We start from the raw sequence: 18,199 nt of genomic DNA, 5'->3' as shown, positions 1-18,199 counted from the left end.
AGCTGATGGTTTAAATTATGATAAAATATTATAAATATTTTAAAATAGGCACTATCCCTATAAATAAACTGCATAGTTGCAATCTTAACAACTATTGTCATCTACAAAAGCCTCAAAAGTACATTATGTTGTCCAACAGCTGCAATATTTGTCAAACTGTAGTGAGTTTATTCATCTGCTGTTACTCTATGTAGGCGGAGTAATACACAAAGGTGAAGAGGCTGTACGAGTGCTGATATTGCAGAATATTGCATGGCTATCAGCACATCAGATTTGAAACCAGACAGCACTGTTGTTTATATATACACACACACTTTATATAGAGTATATATATACAGTTAGGTCCATACATATTTGGACATTGACACAATTCTAACATTTTTGGCTCTATACACCAACACAATGGATTTGAAATTAATGAAGAAGATGTGCTTTAACAGCGCAGTGCAGATGTAGACCCAAAGCATAGTGCAAAAGCAACCCATGAGTTTTTGAAGGGAAAGAAGTGGAATGTTTTGCAATGGCCAAGTCAATTACCTGACCTGAATACGATTGAGCTTGCGGAGGTATGGCAGAGCATCAACAGAAATTAAACGCAGAGTCTGGTGATGTCTATGCACTCCAGACTTGAATTGGACTGCAAATGATTTGCAATAAAGTATTAAAAAGTAAAAGTTGATTTATGATTATTATTTTGTCTAATTACATTTGGACCCTTAACAAGTGGGAGGCACATATGCAAACTGTTGTAATTCCTACAGCGTTCACCTGATTTGTTTGGAAATACCCACAAATTACAGCCGCCAGTCTGCAGTTAAAGCTCATCTTGTTCGTTTAATTTCAAATTGATTGTGTTAGTGTATAGAGCCTAAAACTTTAGAATTGTGTCGATGTTCAAATATTTATAGGCCTAACTGTGTGTGTGTGTGTGTGTGTGTATATTTCGATTAATAATGTTGTTTAATGTTCACTCTACAAGAAAACAAGACCACTTGTTTACTTTAAAGTACAAAAAATCTCCCATGATTCACAGAAAATTTGTCACCACCACAACAACAAAAAAGTGACCTTCCAGATAACAGAATGAACCAACATTTAACTTCAGCTGCTCTCAGAACAAAATATATAGTGCAGAGAATCAAAGACTGAGAGAGGGCATGAACGAGAAATACTTCAAAGTGCTCGTTTTTGCATAATCTCTTTAAAAGAGCAACAGAAAAGAGCAAAAGAGTGGATTTTTTACAGCAGATTTCAATAAAGAAAAGAAAAATACTCGGGGCACAAGAATAAATCAGGCACATGAAGCGTTCAGTCATGAACTCATACTGAAGTGTTACCGTATGAGGGAAGAGCATCATGGGTAGAGGCTGCAGAAGAGACAGAGCAGCAGGCAAGATCTTAAAAGGAAGGTGTGGCTGTTCTAATAATGTGACTAAACAGTCGCAAATTCCCTTTAAATCCAGTCTGCTGGGTAACAGTATCAGCGCTGACAGACGAATCCCATTAGGTGTGAAGAAGACCTCAGGAAGACCCAAAACACACCTGAACTCTTCTTAGGCTTTGCCTGGAGGCACTTGTGATGCAATGCTGCACCACAGTATGATGATATAAACCGTTTTTGAGGCTAGAAAGAGAAGGATAACTCACATTGACGATGGCTTCCTTAGTCTGAGCCATATCTGAAATCACACCATCTGTGATGATGAGAAGCACAAAATACTGCGAGCCATCTTGAACCGCTGCCGCATACCTGTAAACACACACACACACAGTCAACTTTTCATATTATCAAACATATTAGCAGAAAACATTATGATCCAAATCACCCAAATGAATCATAACCCAAAAATGAAAACCTTTTCCAGAGGCTTCTAATGATTGTTATGGCAAGCTGTTTTGATATTTAATAGAAAAACAAATCTGTTTTCAACTAGTATTTATTTTTTAACTAGTTTCTTTTCCATTAAATACTTATTCATGTTTATTATCTACTAGTGCTTACTCTATTGGTGCTGTTAACTTATCAATAGGTTCTAAATAGGTACTATTACCTATTAATTGTGGATGCTATTAATTAGATACTAGTATTAGATATTATTCAGTGCTTCCCACAGGTTTAAAATATACTTGCGGTGGTAGCCAAATTGAAATACTATAATATTAATAATAGTTTGCTATATGCAACAAACAAAACAGAATTTAATTTTGAACAATAATTTTATTTATTATGACACAGATTTACACTGTTTCTTTTTAATGGGTTAAAGTAAAAAAAAAGTTTTAAATGAAATAGAAATCCACTATTTCTCTTACTTTTATGCTATTTAGGAGCCATGTGCACCCACTGACAGCTAAAATCTGCTTCTCTCTCTCTTTCAAGTTCAAAGCAAACTTGAATGCCCACACTCTTAAGATATGTATATAAAATATACAGCAAATGAGAAATAAATGACAGAAAAGGAAATACAAACAGACAATATCTCTACAAATTATAATAATTACAAGATTAAAACGTGTAGATTATTTAACCTTTCTGTCGTGTTCGGGTCAAATCTGACTGATTTACAACTTAAAACACACTTTAATATGGTGTTTTACAGTACATCTGATTACCTCAAGGCCTATGATATCCTCGACTCTATGCATTCGAACATATAAAAGTGATGATCACTTCTTTCATTGAATTTTGAGTGTTTTAGTCAATCTTAGTCAAAAGTGACCACCATAAAAAATGAATGGGTATCCAGACTATATTAATCCATCAGATAGAACATACTGTAGTACTGTACACCAGCCCAACTCACTCACTGACTATTTGTATTTTCACTGAAGTTATTTTATGTCTAATTCTATAAATTCATGTTAAACACTACTTTGAGACATTGCTCACAGCTAAAGAATGTTGAATAAAAATTTAGTTTTGAAAAATGTTTTTTGTGCTAATTAAGAGCAATTAAAACACACCGGTCACTTTTGACCGGGAACACTAGGGGCAGGAGGGGAACATGACAGGAGGGTTAAATTAGGCAAATGCTTTGATTAACCATGGCAAATGGTGTACACATATTTTGCAGTCAGTTTAGACCAGTTATTTCATCCTCTCAGAGTAGGCTATATACAGTAGTAAAGTTTTTCTGAGTCCTTTAAAGAATGCTTTGCTTAATGTTTCTCTTACTCTCATGCAAAAATGCAAGCGATAACGATAGCTTTAGCAAGCGAAAGTAAAAGCCGAATTTTAGGAGATTTAGAAACTCCGGCCAGACGATTACTAAAGTGACAATAAGGCGAGTTTCTGTGGCTCTGCAGAGCACATGAGACTGTCTGTGGGAGTGTTAACAGGTCTCACGCACACAGAACGAAACGGGTAAACGAAAGAAGATTTTTTTTTCCACTACTTAATCAATCGCGGATGTTTGGTCATGGGTAATTATATTATATAATTATAGTAAAACAAAAATGTGTGGCAAAACATACTTGGACAGCCGGTCCAAGTAAAGTCTATGTGCGGGAAGCACTGCTATTACTTGTTCATTAAATACTTATTATTGGACCTAGAACATTTTTCAAAAGCGACTAGTAAATAATAGTACCTACTATGGCAATTTGTCATTGAGATATGGACTATATTTATATTTAGCAATTAATATTCAGCTTTAACTTACATTTTTGACTATTACATATTTTAAACATACTAATAAAAATTCATTTCTAATACTTAGTTTAGATACTAGTATTTTTGTAAATTCTAAAAACAAGCTGCATCCCAAATAGCACACTATACACTATTATGCACTATGTACTAATGCACTTAAACACTCAACAGCATAGCATATAGTAAATGTAGTGTCGTCACCAAATCTAAAACTAACGTTTTACTCAGCTGAAATTCAAACCGTTTCCCAGATGACATTTGATGGTCGCCAAATTAGTAAAATAAATGTCCAAACAACAAAATAATCCCTACCATGAGTATTTCTGCATTCACAATCTGCAGAAATAATAATAATTCTGCAATCGGGAGGTGCTATAATTACGCTCGTAGGAGAATTTTACTTTTACAATCCAAAATAAAGTAATCCAACAGCAGTGCCTGTAAGCTCCGCCCCTTCAGCTAGATGAGCAAAGCAGTGGCCGTTGAGTGTATGAAGTGTCTATCATTCCACACTTCATTTTAATGGTTGAATAAGTGCATCATCCGGGTATTTAAAGTGCACTTATTCCTTTTAGAGTTTTAAGTGCCAGTGCACAGCTTACACTACTTATACTATACAATAGTGCATAACTATAAGCATAAGCACATACACTCTCAGAAATATAAGTATGGGAGGTTTACCTTTTATCTAAAGGAACACATTTGTAACCAAAGAGTTCATATTGGTACCACAAAGGAACATGTTAGTACCAAAATGTACCTAAAATGTACCTTTGAAGTACAATAGTGGACCTTTTAGATACAGATATGTATCTTTTGAAAGGATACAGCCCCAGTTACAGCTCTCATACCTTTATAGTATATTTAATGAGTGTACTAAATAAAAAAAATACAAATAGTTGCATTAAAATTGACAGGTAACATGCTAGTTTAGGTCACAATTCACAATATTAACAAACTAACACTACTAGCTTAACAAACTATTAATTAGCTGATTATTAATAGTTAGCAAGGTGGGTTTAGGTTTTGGGTATTAGGGATACAGAATAAGATTATACTTTATAACCACTGAACAGTAAATAACTTAATAATAAGCAGGTAGTTAATAGCATGCATTGCGACCTGAACTAAAGCAATACCCATTGACATTTTGTAGATTTAAGATTAAATTGGCTTGCCATCATTTGTGTTGTAACATTGCGGATGAATAATAAAAGAATAAGCATCCTCATTGAACACTTAGTATTCAGTGCTGATGCTCATGCATATATATATTTGCTCTGGGACGTCCCTGTGCTATTGACACAGCTCTTCTGCCTTCATCAAAATCCCATAATGCTCTTTGTGATGCAAAACACTTTACAGAAGCTATGAAGGAGATCTGGCCTCTCGGAGGTTCACGTACGGTCACAACGATAAGAAACAAATCTTTGGTGCTTGTTTAATCATCTAGGCTTGTTGGTTTAGACAATAAGTACAATCAGCGTCACATCAGCAACAGTGTTCATTAGTACAGAAGCCTGGGTCTGGCTTGAGAATTCAACACAGAGCTGTTCTGCAAAACATCTTCTTGCAATTATCTCAATGTGGTTTTGCACAACGGGGACTGTACAGTACATCTCATAACTACAACTATGACAACTATATACTTCCTTAATTACGACACTGTATTTTGCAGCTATGACTGCTGCTCAATATTACGACTTTTTCAATTACAATGCTAAATTACAATGCATAGTTGCATCATTATTAAAGACAATAAAAGGATATCTCAATTAGAACTCACAATTGGGGCTGTTTCTTACAACTTAAACAACTACCACTGAGTTGTAACTTTTTGTCAGAGTTGCAGTTTTCTCAGAACTGCATCTTAATATCTAGCAATTCAGACTTTTCCTCACACACTTCTTTTTTATTGTAATTTTTATATCTAAAAATTGACACTTAATCTTACAATTGCAGCTTTGTTTCTTTTAGTTGCAACTACATATTTTTCTCACAGTAAGATTATTAAAACCTTGAACACCATATATCACAATGGGAGCTTTGTTTTTTACAGTTGGAACTTTTTTCTCTGTTGTGAAGTTATATCTCACAATTGCTACTTTTTTCTTTGAACTGCAACTTTAAATCTCATAGTTCTTACATTATATCTCACAATTGCATTATCTCTCACTACTCTGACTTTGTTTCTTATAACTGGAACATTAAAACAAATATTACACTCTGACTTTGTTTTTCAGTTGTAAATTTTCTTCTCGTATATAGTTATACTTTACAATTGTGAATTTTTCCTCACAAATTTTTTTTCACAAAAATGATGGTTTGTTTCCTAAAATTGGAACATTATACATTCACTGGACACTTTAATAGGTACACCTGTCCAGCTGCTTGTTAACACAAAGTTCTAATCAGCCCGTCACATGGTTTGCTGCAGTTCAAACCGAGCCTCAGAATGGAGAAGAAAGGTGATTTAAGTGACTTTAAATGTGTCACCAGATCTCAATCCAATAAAGCACCTTTGGGATGTGATGGAATGGGAGAATCACATCATGGATGTGCAGTCGACAAATCTGCAATCATGTCAATATGGACCAAAATCTTTGAGAGATATTTCCAGTACCTTGATGAATCTAAAGATTAAGGGAGTTTTGAAGGCAAAAGAGGTACAACCCAGTACTAGCAAGGTATACCTAATAAAGTGAATCTCACAATTGTAACTACTTGCTACTGTATTTCTCACAACTACAGATTTGGTAAAACTTTTTTCTCAATCGCAACATTATACTGTATTTTGGATTTACGACTTTGTTTCTCATAATGGCAAAATTGTATGTTATAATCATGGATATATTTTTCACAATTGCACTGACTCATCTCACAATTCTCACAAGACATTTTTACTCACAGGTCTATCTTTCTCTCATGAATTGTGACATTATGCTTTCATTTTTTACTTTATATCTCTTATCTCAGACTCACAATAAATGTTTTTGCTTGCTTGAGCAAAGACTATGACTTTAAAATGTCTCATCATTCTGCTTTTTTGAGTACTGGACATTGTCACACTACTGTGTCTTCATACTGGTTTACACAGCATGAGTTTTTTTTTCATGTGCCAGAGTCCACTATACTGTGTAGATTGCTGCATTTGTCTTACCTCGCTACATGGTTGATGACAGGAGCAAAATTGGTGGGTCCATAAAGCTGGACAGTCTTCAGGCTCTCGTGATAAGCCTCTAGGATTCCCTCCATCCCATTGCAATACGGGTTATCAACATTGCCATTCTTCAAAGAAAACATCACAAATCAATCAACATTATGCCAATACTATCAAGGCCATAACAGTAGATTAGGTCTACCATTATTAAGGAAAATACAACAGTACAGTGCTCAGCATATATAAGTACACCCCTCACAAATATTTTAAATTCATATTTTTAATAGGAAGCTATACAATATTATATTTGTGCTTATACATTATATTAGTCAGTACTAAAGTCAAATCTGGAGCTTATCTAACAAAATAATTTACAATAATAATCCAAAAACTAGTGCAGCCAAACTTATATGTTATAGAAAAATATTAAAAATGCAAATTTAAAAAGAGGAAAAATCAAAAAAAGCAAAAAAAAATAAATAAATAAAAAGAAAATTGTTGTAATTTTGTGGGTTGTAATTTTTTTATATATTTTTTGCAATGTTTTGTTGGAATTTAATTGTATTATCTTTCAATTTCTAAATATGTTTGGTGACTAAAATATTAATTTAATAAATATATCTGTTTAATCAATCTGTTTTGTTTAAATGCCCCAAAATACATTGCCTATAAATATTCATTTTCAAAACAGAGTGTACTCAGTTATGCTGAGCACTGTATTTACATACCGTATACTTGTTTTTTTAGTGCATCTATACACTGGAATTTAAATCAGTGAATTGATTTGCAATGGTGCTTTTCGAGGACATAAGAAAAGGCATTAACCAAAAAAATGGTTCTTTCACAGTTCCATTTGCACACTCAAAACCTTCCACACTCATTTCCGTCAAACGCACCGTCAAAACTTTCTCCACTGTGGCGCCCTTAGGGATCTCAGTATCTGTTTCAGTATTTTAAGATTCATCATTAGATAATTATTCATGCTCTAAGGACAGTCATATCCGAAGAATTGGGGAGTGAAGCAGCAAGAATGAAAATGAATCCCAAGTTCCAGCACAAGAGAAGAGAGATAGGAGGAGAAAGAGCGAGCAAAAACTAATTAAGAGACTCAAAATGCTCAACGAGATGAGGGTTTGGCATACACACATCGTGACGTTAATGAGCAGGAGTGTCGAGAGGGCCTTATTTACACATTACACATAGACTTAACCAAGCATTACTAATTACAATATCATCCACATATACGTGCAAACAACTATATAAACACTTCAAAACAACATTGCATATAAAAATTCCACTCTGAGGAAAAAGCAACACTATTCATAAAAAGAACGGCACACATTCAGAAATGACTGTGGATGTGTGCCAGCTAGCACTGCAAATCAACATAATCTATCAAATCTAGGAACAGGTACCAGGGGAAATTCATGGGAAACCCGGCCATCGGGAGGAAGTTTGGCTCCAAAGCCCAACGCAGGAAACATCTTATCACTGTCGTAGTCCTGAATGATCTCACCGACGGCCTTTAAGGCCATGGCGTACGCGTTCATCTGATATGGGTTCATGTAGTGCAGGGAGGTAGACTGAGAAGGATTCCCTGGAGATTAAAAAAACAGAGTTAGACGGATCATAAATTTAGGCAAAATCTGATTCAGATCTGCATGCACTTCAAACAGTAAGAAAAAAATCCTTACCATTGGACGCAGTGAAATCAATGGCCACTGTGAAATGGATCTGAAGCCTAGTAGAGGGAAAAAAGTGAGAAGGTAAGAATATTAAATCAAAGCTTTTCACATTTTCACACATTACAGATGTGAGAAGTTGACGAGGCTCAACAAAGGTAACAGATCCTGATTCACCCCAAACTGTGGCTTCAAAACACTTGAATGTTTCCACTCCTGCTGTTCAAGAGCTTGGTGTAATTACCATCTCCAGCCCTGCATTGTGCCGCGTCTCTTTCACCTGACAGGCAGACAGAAAACCTCCTGCTCGGCAGCCAGACGCTCCTCACTATCAGCTCTGCCAACATCTGTGAAAACCCAATTCTTTTCCCTTGCTTTTTTTAATTGGAGCAACAGTGAAACTGTTCTCAGAACAGCAGTCGAGAAGGCACACGAAACCACCAACATCACAGGTATTCTCACAAGTCTGCTCCTCTTTTAAAATCGGTTGAAACTCCAGCTTAGTCCTGGATTGCAGATGCTTGTCCTGTGGTGAGACTGGCTGGAGGACACAGCATTCAGCACACACAGTGTGGAGCCAGTAATCAAACAGTGATTTTGATTCTGCAGGGTTCAGTGGGCATCAGAGAGCAGTGTTTGGAGGGGGTTAGGGGAGTGGAGTTTGTCTTTCATTTAAAAATATCTTTAAAGTTATCCAAAAAAATTATGTTGAATATATGCTATAACAGTATCAAATACTCTCAATAGGGTTAAGTTCTGGACTCTGAGGTGGCCAGTCCATATGTAAAAATGATGTCTTGTGCTCCCCGAACCATTCTTCACAATTTGAGCCTGCTGAATCCTGGCATTATCATCTTAGAATATACCCTTGTCATTAGGAAAGAAACAATCCATTGATAGAATAACCTGGTCATTCAGTATGTTTAGGTACTGGCTAACCTTATTACTCAACCCAGGCTCGTTCTGAAAATGCGCTGCTATATACATTTCTGGAGAGCACCAAATACATCCCAGGAGCTTTTTTTTTTTTTTTGCAGTTTTTTTTTTCACGTATCCACCAGATGCAGCTGTGTATGCTTTTCAGTGTCAAGTTTAATCTTAAATTTTTCTTGCGAGTGCCATTCACGCTTGCTGTTTGTGCGTAAATCTAACTGACTGACCGATTGACTGACCCACCCTTCTCCTTTCCTAAGCCCAACCAATAGTGTTTTCAAAAGCAATCTGGAAAAAGAAAAGCCCTTGCCTAATTTGTACCATGTTTTCTGATTTACCACATTCTCACATAACTATTTACTTGTTTATTTTATTTGTTGGCTTCTATTTTTGTCTTACCCGCTTTCTGAAACCATTCTTTGTCAGACTCAAACCCCGCAGTCAACTTCTCTCTGCGTCTCAAGTCCACTGATATACATGGCGCACTAACTGGACAAACTGGTAATAACGAGAAAGCCATCCATACTGAGGTAAGCGGTCAGCTGGTAATCACGAAAAGGAACGGCATCATACCACCCCGTAGCGGTCATTTTAAAGACAAAATGCAGCCATAGAGCATACTTCTGGCTACATAATTCGCGATCTCCAGAAATTAATATAGGACTACTTTTTTTCAGAATGAGCCTATGCTCTTATTATTTGGGCATATACCATTGAAGATCATAGACCTAACCTAAACTGCAGCATCCCCAGATCACAGCACTGGCCCACAGGCTTGTATAATCCGCCTTTCCTCTTACCCTGAAGCGCCCATCATTCTGGAATCAGGTAAATTAGGACTGATCAGACCACATGACCTTCTTCCAATGCTCCTGAGTCCGATCTTTATACTTTTAAGGTTTTTTTTTTTTTTTTTACCTCTAATTAGGGTCACTGATAAGTGATTTTTTTTTTAAGACTACAGAGATTTTTAGGCTCAATCCCGTGTGTTCCATGTTCACTATTAAAACCTAGCTGTTAATTCTACTGTTATTTTATATTATTTGATTTCAGCAGAGATTGATGTGATTCAATATTTTTTTCTGACCACATTTTTAATTCAAATATGATGGTACCCCACTATAATTTAAGTTTTTTGGACACATTGTATGGTTCCTAATCCAATTTTAGTTGTTTCAGAAATCTCTAAAAGATGTTTCTTTGCTTGATGCCAGTAATTTGACTGTTCTGAAACAGATCACATGATGTGACTATGCAGTAATTATCCATGCTTTCACCTCCTTGCTGGCACAGGATGGCAAAACGTTGTCACATTGACGTTGTACCTCAACATCGTAGGGGCGTTAGATTTTGTTTGGAAATGAAAATCGGATTGACATTAAGGTCCTAAAGTCAACCAAAAATCAATGTCTAATCATGTTGCACCTTGATGCTGTGTGGACGTTATCGCTATGACATTTATCAGTTTTGGTCACTTCCCAACACAACCTAAAATCAACCAAATATCAACATAATTTGATGCCATTATTGGACGCCAAAATAAAGTTGTCCTTAGACGCTGGATAGACATTGAAATTTGGTCACCTGACGTCATGAATCTAATTTGTGCCTGCTGGGCTAATCCGTGACTTATTTTTAGCACACTGAATGCAACAGAATTTGGTAAGTTGGGTGAAAAGTGGATTTTAAAATATTTTTTCCTGTTTCAATTTTTCAAAACTTCAAGTCAAAATTTTGTATATGGCAGTGCTGTTGCCAACACAAAATAGTTAATTTTCAAAATCAAAATTCAAAATACAAGTAAAACAGTAAAATAATATGTGAAAATCTTTCATATTAATACAATGGCTAATGTCTTATTTTTCTGTTTTGTTAGAGTGTAGGTCTCAGTTTTTGTCTAGCTCATAAACTATAATTTGCAGCAATATATAAGCTGCTTTGGTTTGATATTCATTATTAAAAGTTATAAAAATATTTATATAGAATATATTTTATATAGAATACATTTCTAAATGCTCACTGTATTATTTGCAGTTATATATAAGATTCTTTGGTACAATATTCATTATTAAACGTTGTAAAAATAAATGTACAGAAATTACAGAACTCATTCGGAGCATTTCTAAATGTTCACTGTATGCTAACTGCATTAAAAACTCATTTTGTTTAGTCTGCTATTCTTTTTTTGCGTTCTATCATTTTTAGCTCTAAATGAAGGCCCTGAGCCCACAGAAAAACAAAAGCAGAATCTGAACACCTGCAGAAATGATTATACGCTAGCAAACAACCTTTTCTGCAGTTGATTGGAGTACAGCACTTGTACAGATCACCTCTGAAGAGCTCAAAATATCATAATGACATCTAATGTCTGAATCTCAATGGCTCTCCCATTTCAGCATGAACTCTGCATGAGTCTGCTGTGCAAATGAGAAGCGAGGATGCCAGCGAGTGATGTCGCAAAACATGAAGTAGGAGGTCAGTGAATATTTATGAAACCTTTCCGTGCAGACAAAGATATCATGATTATCTTAAAAAAAACACACACACAAACGGGGATGTTTCTACATTCAAATGAAGGGCCTACAGCTGTCATTCATGCACAATCCCTGTGGCGAGATGTTTTCCTTAAAACTGATTCATCTGCAGAGACCAAATCACTCATGTACATTCACATGTATAACCACACACTTGATAATGAGAGATTCAGGTCAGGTAATATTCAATTGTGACACAAGAGTATTGTGTTTAGGTTAAGACCTTGGATGAAGACCAAAAAACTGCATCCTTCTTTATTTTGTTTTATATTTAACTCAGCACAATACAGTAAAGGCAGGGGGAGCAGAACAATAGTGATTAACAAGCTTTGTTTATGCTCCTTTATCTTCATTCCTTTTTTTTCTGTCCATCCCAAAGTTTTTTTTTTTTCTTTGATTATCACTGATGTCTCCAGGCACATAGTCTGGGCTGGTGCATTAATCTGCATTATAGCAGAGACCTCAACAGCTTCTTTGGTGGAGACGAGGAACCTCAGAGAGCTTTTGGACCGGAGCTGTTATATGAACAACATTTATCTTAATGCTGGAATTCTGAATGTCATCTATAGGAGTGGGGAAAACTGCTGGAATGGAATGATATAGAATGATAGGATTGCGACTGTCACATTAGAAACAGTGCAGTCCAATGAATGCAAAATGACTATTTTTTTAAAATAAAAAATATCTCTCAATATACTAATGTGCAACTGGATCCAACGACACACATCTCTGCAATGCGGTAGTTTTAGAATTCCTCACTGTACGGTTATGAATGTCTTGTTGTGTCTTTCTAAAGCTAGATTCCCCTTGTGAGTTTGACAGTGGAGTCTGATGCATTCAAGAGACCTCTAAAGATGTAATCACCTACACAAAAACACTTCACTCAGATCTGAACAAAATAAGAGGTTAAAATATAGCTGCAGGAAGCAATAAAGGGGCCAATCAGGCAGAAAGAACAGGCATGGCAGCAAGCACAAGAGAAACTGGAAAAACCAACAAAGTAGAGATTTTAGGAGATCATTCCGGAGAGCAAAATGGTTGAAAGCCCGTATATTCAACAAGCAGTCTGGAGGCAGAATGAGCAGCAAGCTTGGCAGAGAGCAAGTCAAGTCACGCATTGACTGGCTGAATTCATTCTAAGATTATTTTTCTGAAATATTAAAATGTAAATAATACAAAGCTTTGCAGAAATACAAGCTCATATGCTTTTTGGTACTGTTCAAAGATATTTCATTGTTACATTATTCCAAAAAGGTTTAGATTATCAAAAAAAAAAAAATGTTTGATTACTTTGAGTCTGTAGGGTATGAAGATGATATGGGCCCGATTTGGTGAAATTCAGAGAAATGGTCTAGGAGGAGTTTCAAGAGTAAATTTTCGCTATAAATCAAAATGGCATTCAGTAAGTTTAGGCAGTTATCTGGTATAACTGGTATTTATGCTGGTATGCGATATTTGGTCATTTTTAATGGGCTCTATGCACAGCTAGAGTTTTATAGCCATTGATAAACTTTCTGTGAAAGCTTAAAAATGTGCATTACGTCCCAGAATGTCTGTCTTTGTTTTGTTTTTTTAACCCCCAAAGCCAGTTGAGACAATTATATTTTAACACCCTGGGTTGCTTTTGTGGAAAATAGCATATTTCATTCATTCAGTCAGAAGGGCTCTCAAAACATACGTCTGAGATGAAATGCGATCTCCGGTGGATAGTAGCAGACTCCGAAATGAGACGCAGATTCAGAGTTCCACACGAGGTGGTTATTAATTAGCAAATAATATAAATATTATGAGTGTAAACATTAGGTGAGCAGGTTACATTGTAACCGCGTGTCTTAACAACATGCTACATGACAAGATACGCAGTGATACTCAATTTGGCTGTTTGCACCAGACAAAACACAACAGAAATTTAAATACAGCCATTCAGAAGCACAGAATAGTGCAAGTACTGCACTTCAACCAAATGGTAAGGTTTATTATCTAATTAATACATACGGTACCTCTTTAACATTATTAAATGTACATGCTGAATCAGTTCAGTTTTAAACAATTTATTCTATTTTCAAGATCTGAGGTGAACTTTCTGCTGCTGCTTTCAGTAATATGGCAATACATGTTGTGTAAATTGGCATTCAAACTCATATTATTGGCATTTAACACTGAGTAAAGAATATGATGTGTACCTGAGGTGATCATTGTCAGTTTGTCCTATGGTTCAGCTACTGGAAATAGAAGCCGTTTTTAAATATATATATTTTCAGGTGTTGTTTAGAACAAAAACTCCTGTTATTATAGAGAATATTCCTTTTGTCAAGTGCCGTTGCTTTTACTTAGAACACGGTTTAAATCAGCCTTTAGGCTCAATAGTCGCTCACTCCTATTGGTGTCTTCAATCTGGCAACCTGTGAGTATGTGTGTTTTGAACCAGGCCTGCAATACCTTGTTCAACCACTGTGTGTCAAACTTACATATTGTCGCTTTAAAAATGTGACATCATATTCTAAAACATCATGTTTCAGCAACCCATTAGATATTATTCAACCTGTTCCTTCGAATTTATCATAGACTGTTTGTCCAATTATCACCAAAACTGGCTCAGATCATTTTCAGACAATTCTAGCAAATAGTTGGTGTGTGTTATGACAACCATGACATGAGGTTGCCTGCAGTTTTGGCAAAGTGTCACCTAGTGGTCAAGATATATGCAAATTGATACAAAACAATGCCCAATATTCCCATGTTTCACATTTTGAGTGTCAGCCTTTTTACTTTTTTCGCCAAAAAGTCTATATTTTATACATTCATTTATTATTAACAAATTCTTTATACATTTTTGACATACATACTGTATTCAAATAATTTCAGGGCAACCTGTGGTTAAAAATTGACAATAACTTCGGAATAAATTGATCTATTGAATTGAAACCGGTCTGTTCATTGGTTCATGCTTAGAACTGGGCTATATGTACACAGACTTTTAATTTTCAGCCAGGCAGCCCAAGGGCTTCCAGTGAACTTTCTTTCCATTATAGAAATTGTCCCATTTAAGATCTGATTTCTTTAAAAATCAGCGATCTTCACTGCCTGTTAGATATACAATATAAAGTGGGTCTCAGATTGGACAAGAAGCACTGCATTAAACTCCATTTCCCTCAGCCATGCCATATGACACTTTATTTTACCCTAGTATTTTCAATGGAATTTCTGCGCTAGCCTGTTGCTGCTGATGGCGCTAGTGGTTACAACAGTCTTTCGTCTTGTTTTACACTTGAACAACTAAATGAATTCTTAAGTCTATTTAATTTAATGTATTGCCATTAAATTACAACATCGATGCTGTAAAAACAAAATAGTAAAAAATAGTCACATTAAAGTAGAATGTCTGACTTCAGCATTGTTTTTTACATAAACAAGAATGATCACTTAGCATGTTTCTTAAACATCTGCAAACATATTATGGCATTTATGCTTCGGAAGAGTTAAAAACTTACACACAGCACATCATGATGTCATGATATCAATGATATTGACTAAATCTTTTTATGATAATGTATGTTAATTCTTATAAATGTAAATGATGTGTATTTTTCTGAATTGATGAAAAAGTCCAGTGACCCCTTGCCAAAACCAAAATACTGTACATGAGACAAATGAAAAATGCAAAAATGCCTATTAATTATTTTAATACATAAAAAATACATACAATTAATAGAAAGAAAAAAAGGAAAAAAGTATATAGATTTAATTTCAACTATTCTGCACTTATCAAAAAGTCTTTTGCTGCAGAAGAAGGAATATTTCTCTACCTAAAATTACTGAGCACAATGTAAATGATAATATCAAGTCTATAAGGAAATTCCCGCAGTCCAATCTTTTCAAAAACATGATTAAACATTTAATAAGGTCCTTGGAAAAGGTTTTAAATTTTGCATTAACTCTCAGAGCAGCCTTTATGACCTGCGGTATAATTAACACCTCTCTCTAGACTGGATTGTTTCACTCATTCACAGCAGTAAAAGAGAATTCATCTCACTCTCTGAACCACTACACTGCGATTTAAGAGCGAACAGGGTTATATATAGTCCTCTTTGTAAAGAGGAAACTGAATGAAACGTGCAGCAATGGGAAATCCATACAAAGGTCTGCTTTCAGCATCAATATTAAAGGTCAGAGTCTGATGGAGAAAAATAACAAAGGTGAAAAGCTGACAGAAAGCAGTTTGAGAGTGGACAGAGTGATCTGACTCAGTGTGAACGGGACGTGATATGGATTACTCCAGTGTGAAAGGTCAGACACGTCTTACGGATAGTCACAGATCATGGACGGTTTACACTCTTGCTCTCTTTCTGACTCGCCACTCTCTTTATTTTTAAGCTAGCTACTGACATGTTTTTTTTTATCTTATAGAAACGAGGAAACATTTTTTCATCTAAATAAGATACGAAAGTTCAGGGTTTCATTTTTTTAAAGAAATGAATACTGTTGTTCAGCAAAGACACATTAAACTGATCAAAGGTGACAGTGAAGACATTTATGTTTTAGAATATTTCCAATAAATGCTGTTAGCTTTTTTAACTTTATTAATGGATCCTATCAAAATGTATCACTAGCTATGTTTCCATCCACCTATTTTTATGCATTTTGGAGATGCACATAAAAATCGGATTGTGAAATGCCAAGACACGCATATATTTTGAAAATGTGCAATAAAAACGTATGCACATAAGTGAGTAGGATAAACTTTTTATTCGATAAGAAAAGATGCACATTAACTACAATGAAAACACTTTTACCGAACAAATTCCAGTATGCGTATTAAAGTCATGTGATTTTGATATAAGAGATCATGTGATGATAAAAATGTGTGTGAATGAACAAACCAGCAGGCTGACCACACTGTAAAACATCTGAAATGTTGTTTGGTCATTCTAAAATGTTTTAATCATTCCAGTATTAGTGTCTATATATTATTAATTATCTCCAGAATCAAGAGCGTCTGTGCTCCACATCTCATGCCTTCAAATGCCACTACGCATTCCTTGCATGCGCAATAAACGCAAGTCATTTATTATTATTATTAAGATTTATGCAGCTACTCCTACCACAGCAAATTTTATTTTAACTTTTGATATTTGGCACTAGTTAATCAGGAAGTGATTGTTTTGTTGTCTTTGACTCCACCTTTATTCGCACATCTTTATGTGATATTCCTGTTTTGAATTTAATTCACATCTTTAAATGGAAACTGAAATGTTAAAGTGGCTACTTTTCAACACTGATAATAATGTGAAATGTTTTAAGCATATAAGGATTTTAAATGAGGGATGATGCTGAAAGTTCAGCTTTGGCATCACAGGAATAAATAGCATTTTAAAAGTATTCAAATGTAAAACAGATATTTAAAATTGTAATGATATTTCACAATATTGCTGTTTATGTAAAATTTGTTAGAATAAAACTTTCAGAAACATTAAAAAAAAAGCTTAGCTTTTAGTATGTGGAAAATATTACATTCATTCATTTATTTTCCTTCGAGAGTTCAGACTGCATTTTTTAAGCCCCGATTTTGAGAAATCGTGGACAAATGCCTAAAATCACAGGCAAATCAGTGCTTGCTCATGTGAGTAACAATAACACAGTGGACTTCCGGTTATGGCGAGGTGCTGAGAGGTCGAAAATTTTTAGCTCTGCTGCTAACTTGCGATCAATCCTACAATACCAACCAGAATTATATCTTAAGTCAAGCAACACAAATATAAAAGCATAAGGAAGAAAAATGTCACGCAAAGGTACCAGAAAAGACAAGAAAAAGACCAGAAACGAAGATGAATATTCTGAGGGTGAAGAAACTAACGACGCCATGGCAGCTGGTGAGGGCCCTGACGAAGATGATGACGAAGCAATAACTTCGGATGGTAACAACGAAGATATCATGAAAGCTATAATGTCCTTGAAAAGTGGACTTTACAAAAAAATTGATGGAGTCCAAGCAACAATTACGACGATAAGTAAGGAGATAAAGGAATGCACAGGGCGGATAGCACAAGCGGAGCAACGCATTTCGGATGCCGAAGATAATGTCAACGGGCTGTTATCCAGAGTGAGCACGCTAGAAAATACTGTCAAAACGCTTTCAAACAAAGTGGAAGATTTGGAATGCAGAAGTCGACGGAACAACATAAGACTTGTGGGACTACCGGAGAAAGCGGAGGGCCAGGATACGGTAACGTTTTTGGAG

The 18,199-nt window shown here is 35.4% G+C and overlaps 1 protein-coding gene across 10 annotated transcripts in view; it reads right to left on the bottom strand.

Moving 5' to 3' along the window:
• cpne5a (copine Va) overlaps positions 1-18,199 on the bottom strand; it is a 198,269-nt gene that overhangs the window by 18,077 nt on the left and 161,993 nt on the right. For all 10 annotated transcript variants that reach the window (XM_073909735.1, XM_073909732.1, XM_073909734.1 and 7 more), the window contains 4 exons: positions 8,507-8,553; positions 8,228-8,409; positions 6,813-6,940; positions 1,648-1,750 (listed from right to left, as the gene is read on the bottom strand). In XM_073909735.1, coding sequence (XP_073765836.1) covers positions 1,648-1,750; positions 6,813-6,940; positions 8,228-8,409; positions 8,507-8,553 — 460 coding nt within the window. The remainder of the gene's footprint in view (positions 1-1,647; positions 1,751-6,812; positions 6,941-8,227; positions 8,410-8,506; positions 8,554-18,199) is intronic.

This window comes from Danio rerio, chromosome 8 (genome assembly GCF_049306965.1).
Source record: "Danio rerio strain Tuebingen ecotype United States chromosome 8, GRCz12tu, whole genome shotgun sequence".
In the NCBI taxonomy this organism is placed as follows: Eukaryota; Metazoa; Chordata; class Actinopteri; order Cypriniformes; family Danionidae; genus Danio; species Danio rerio.
The sequence above is the reverse complement of the archived record's forward strand: the minus strand, read 5'-3'. Positions and strand labels throughout refer to the sequence as shown.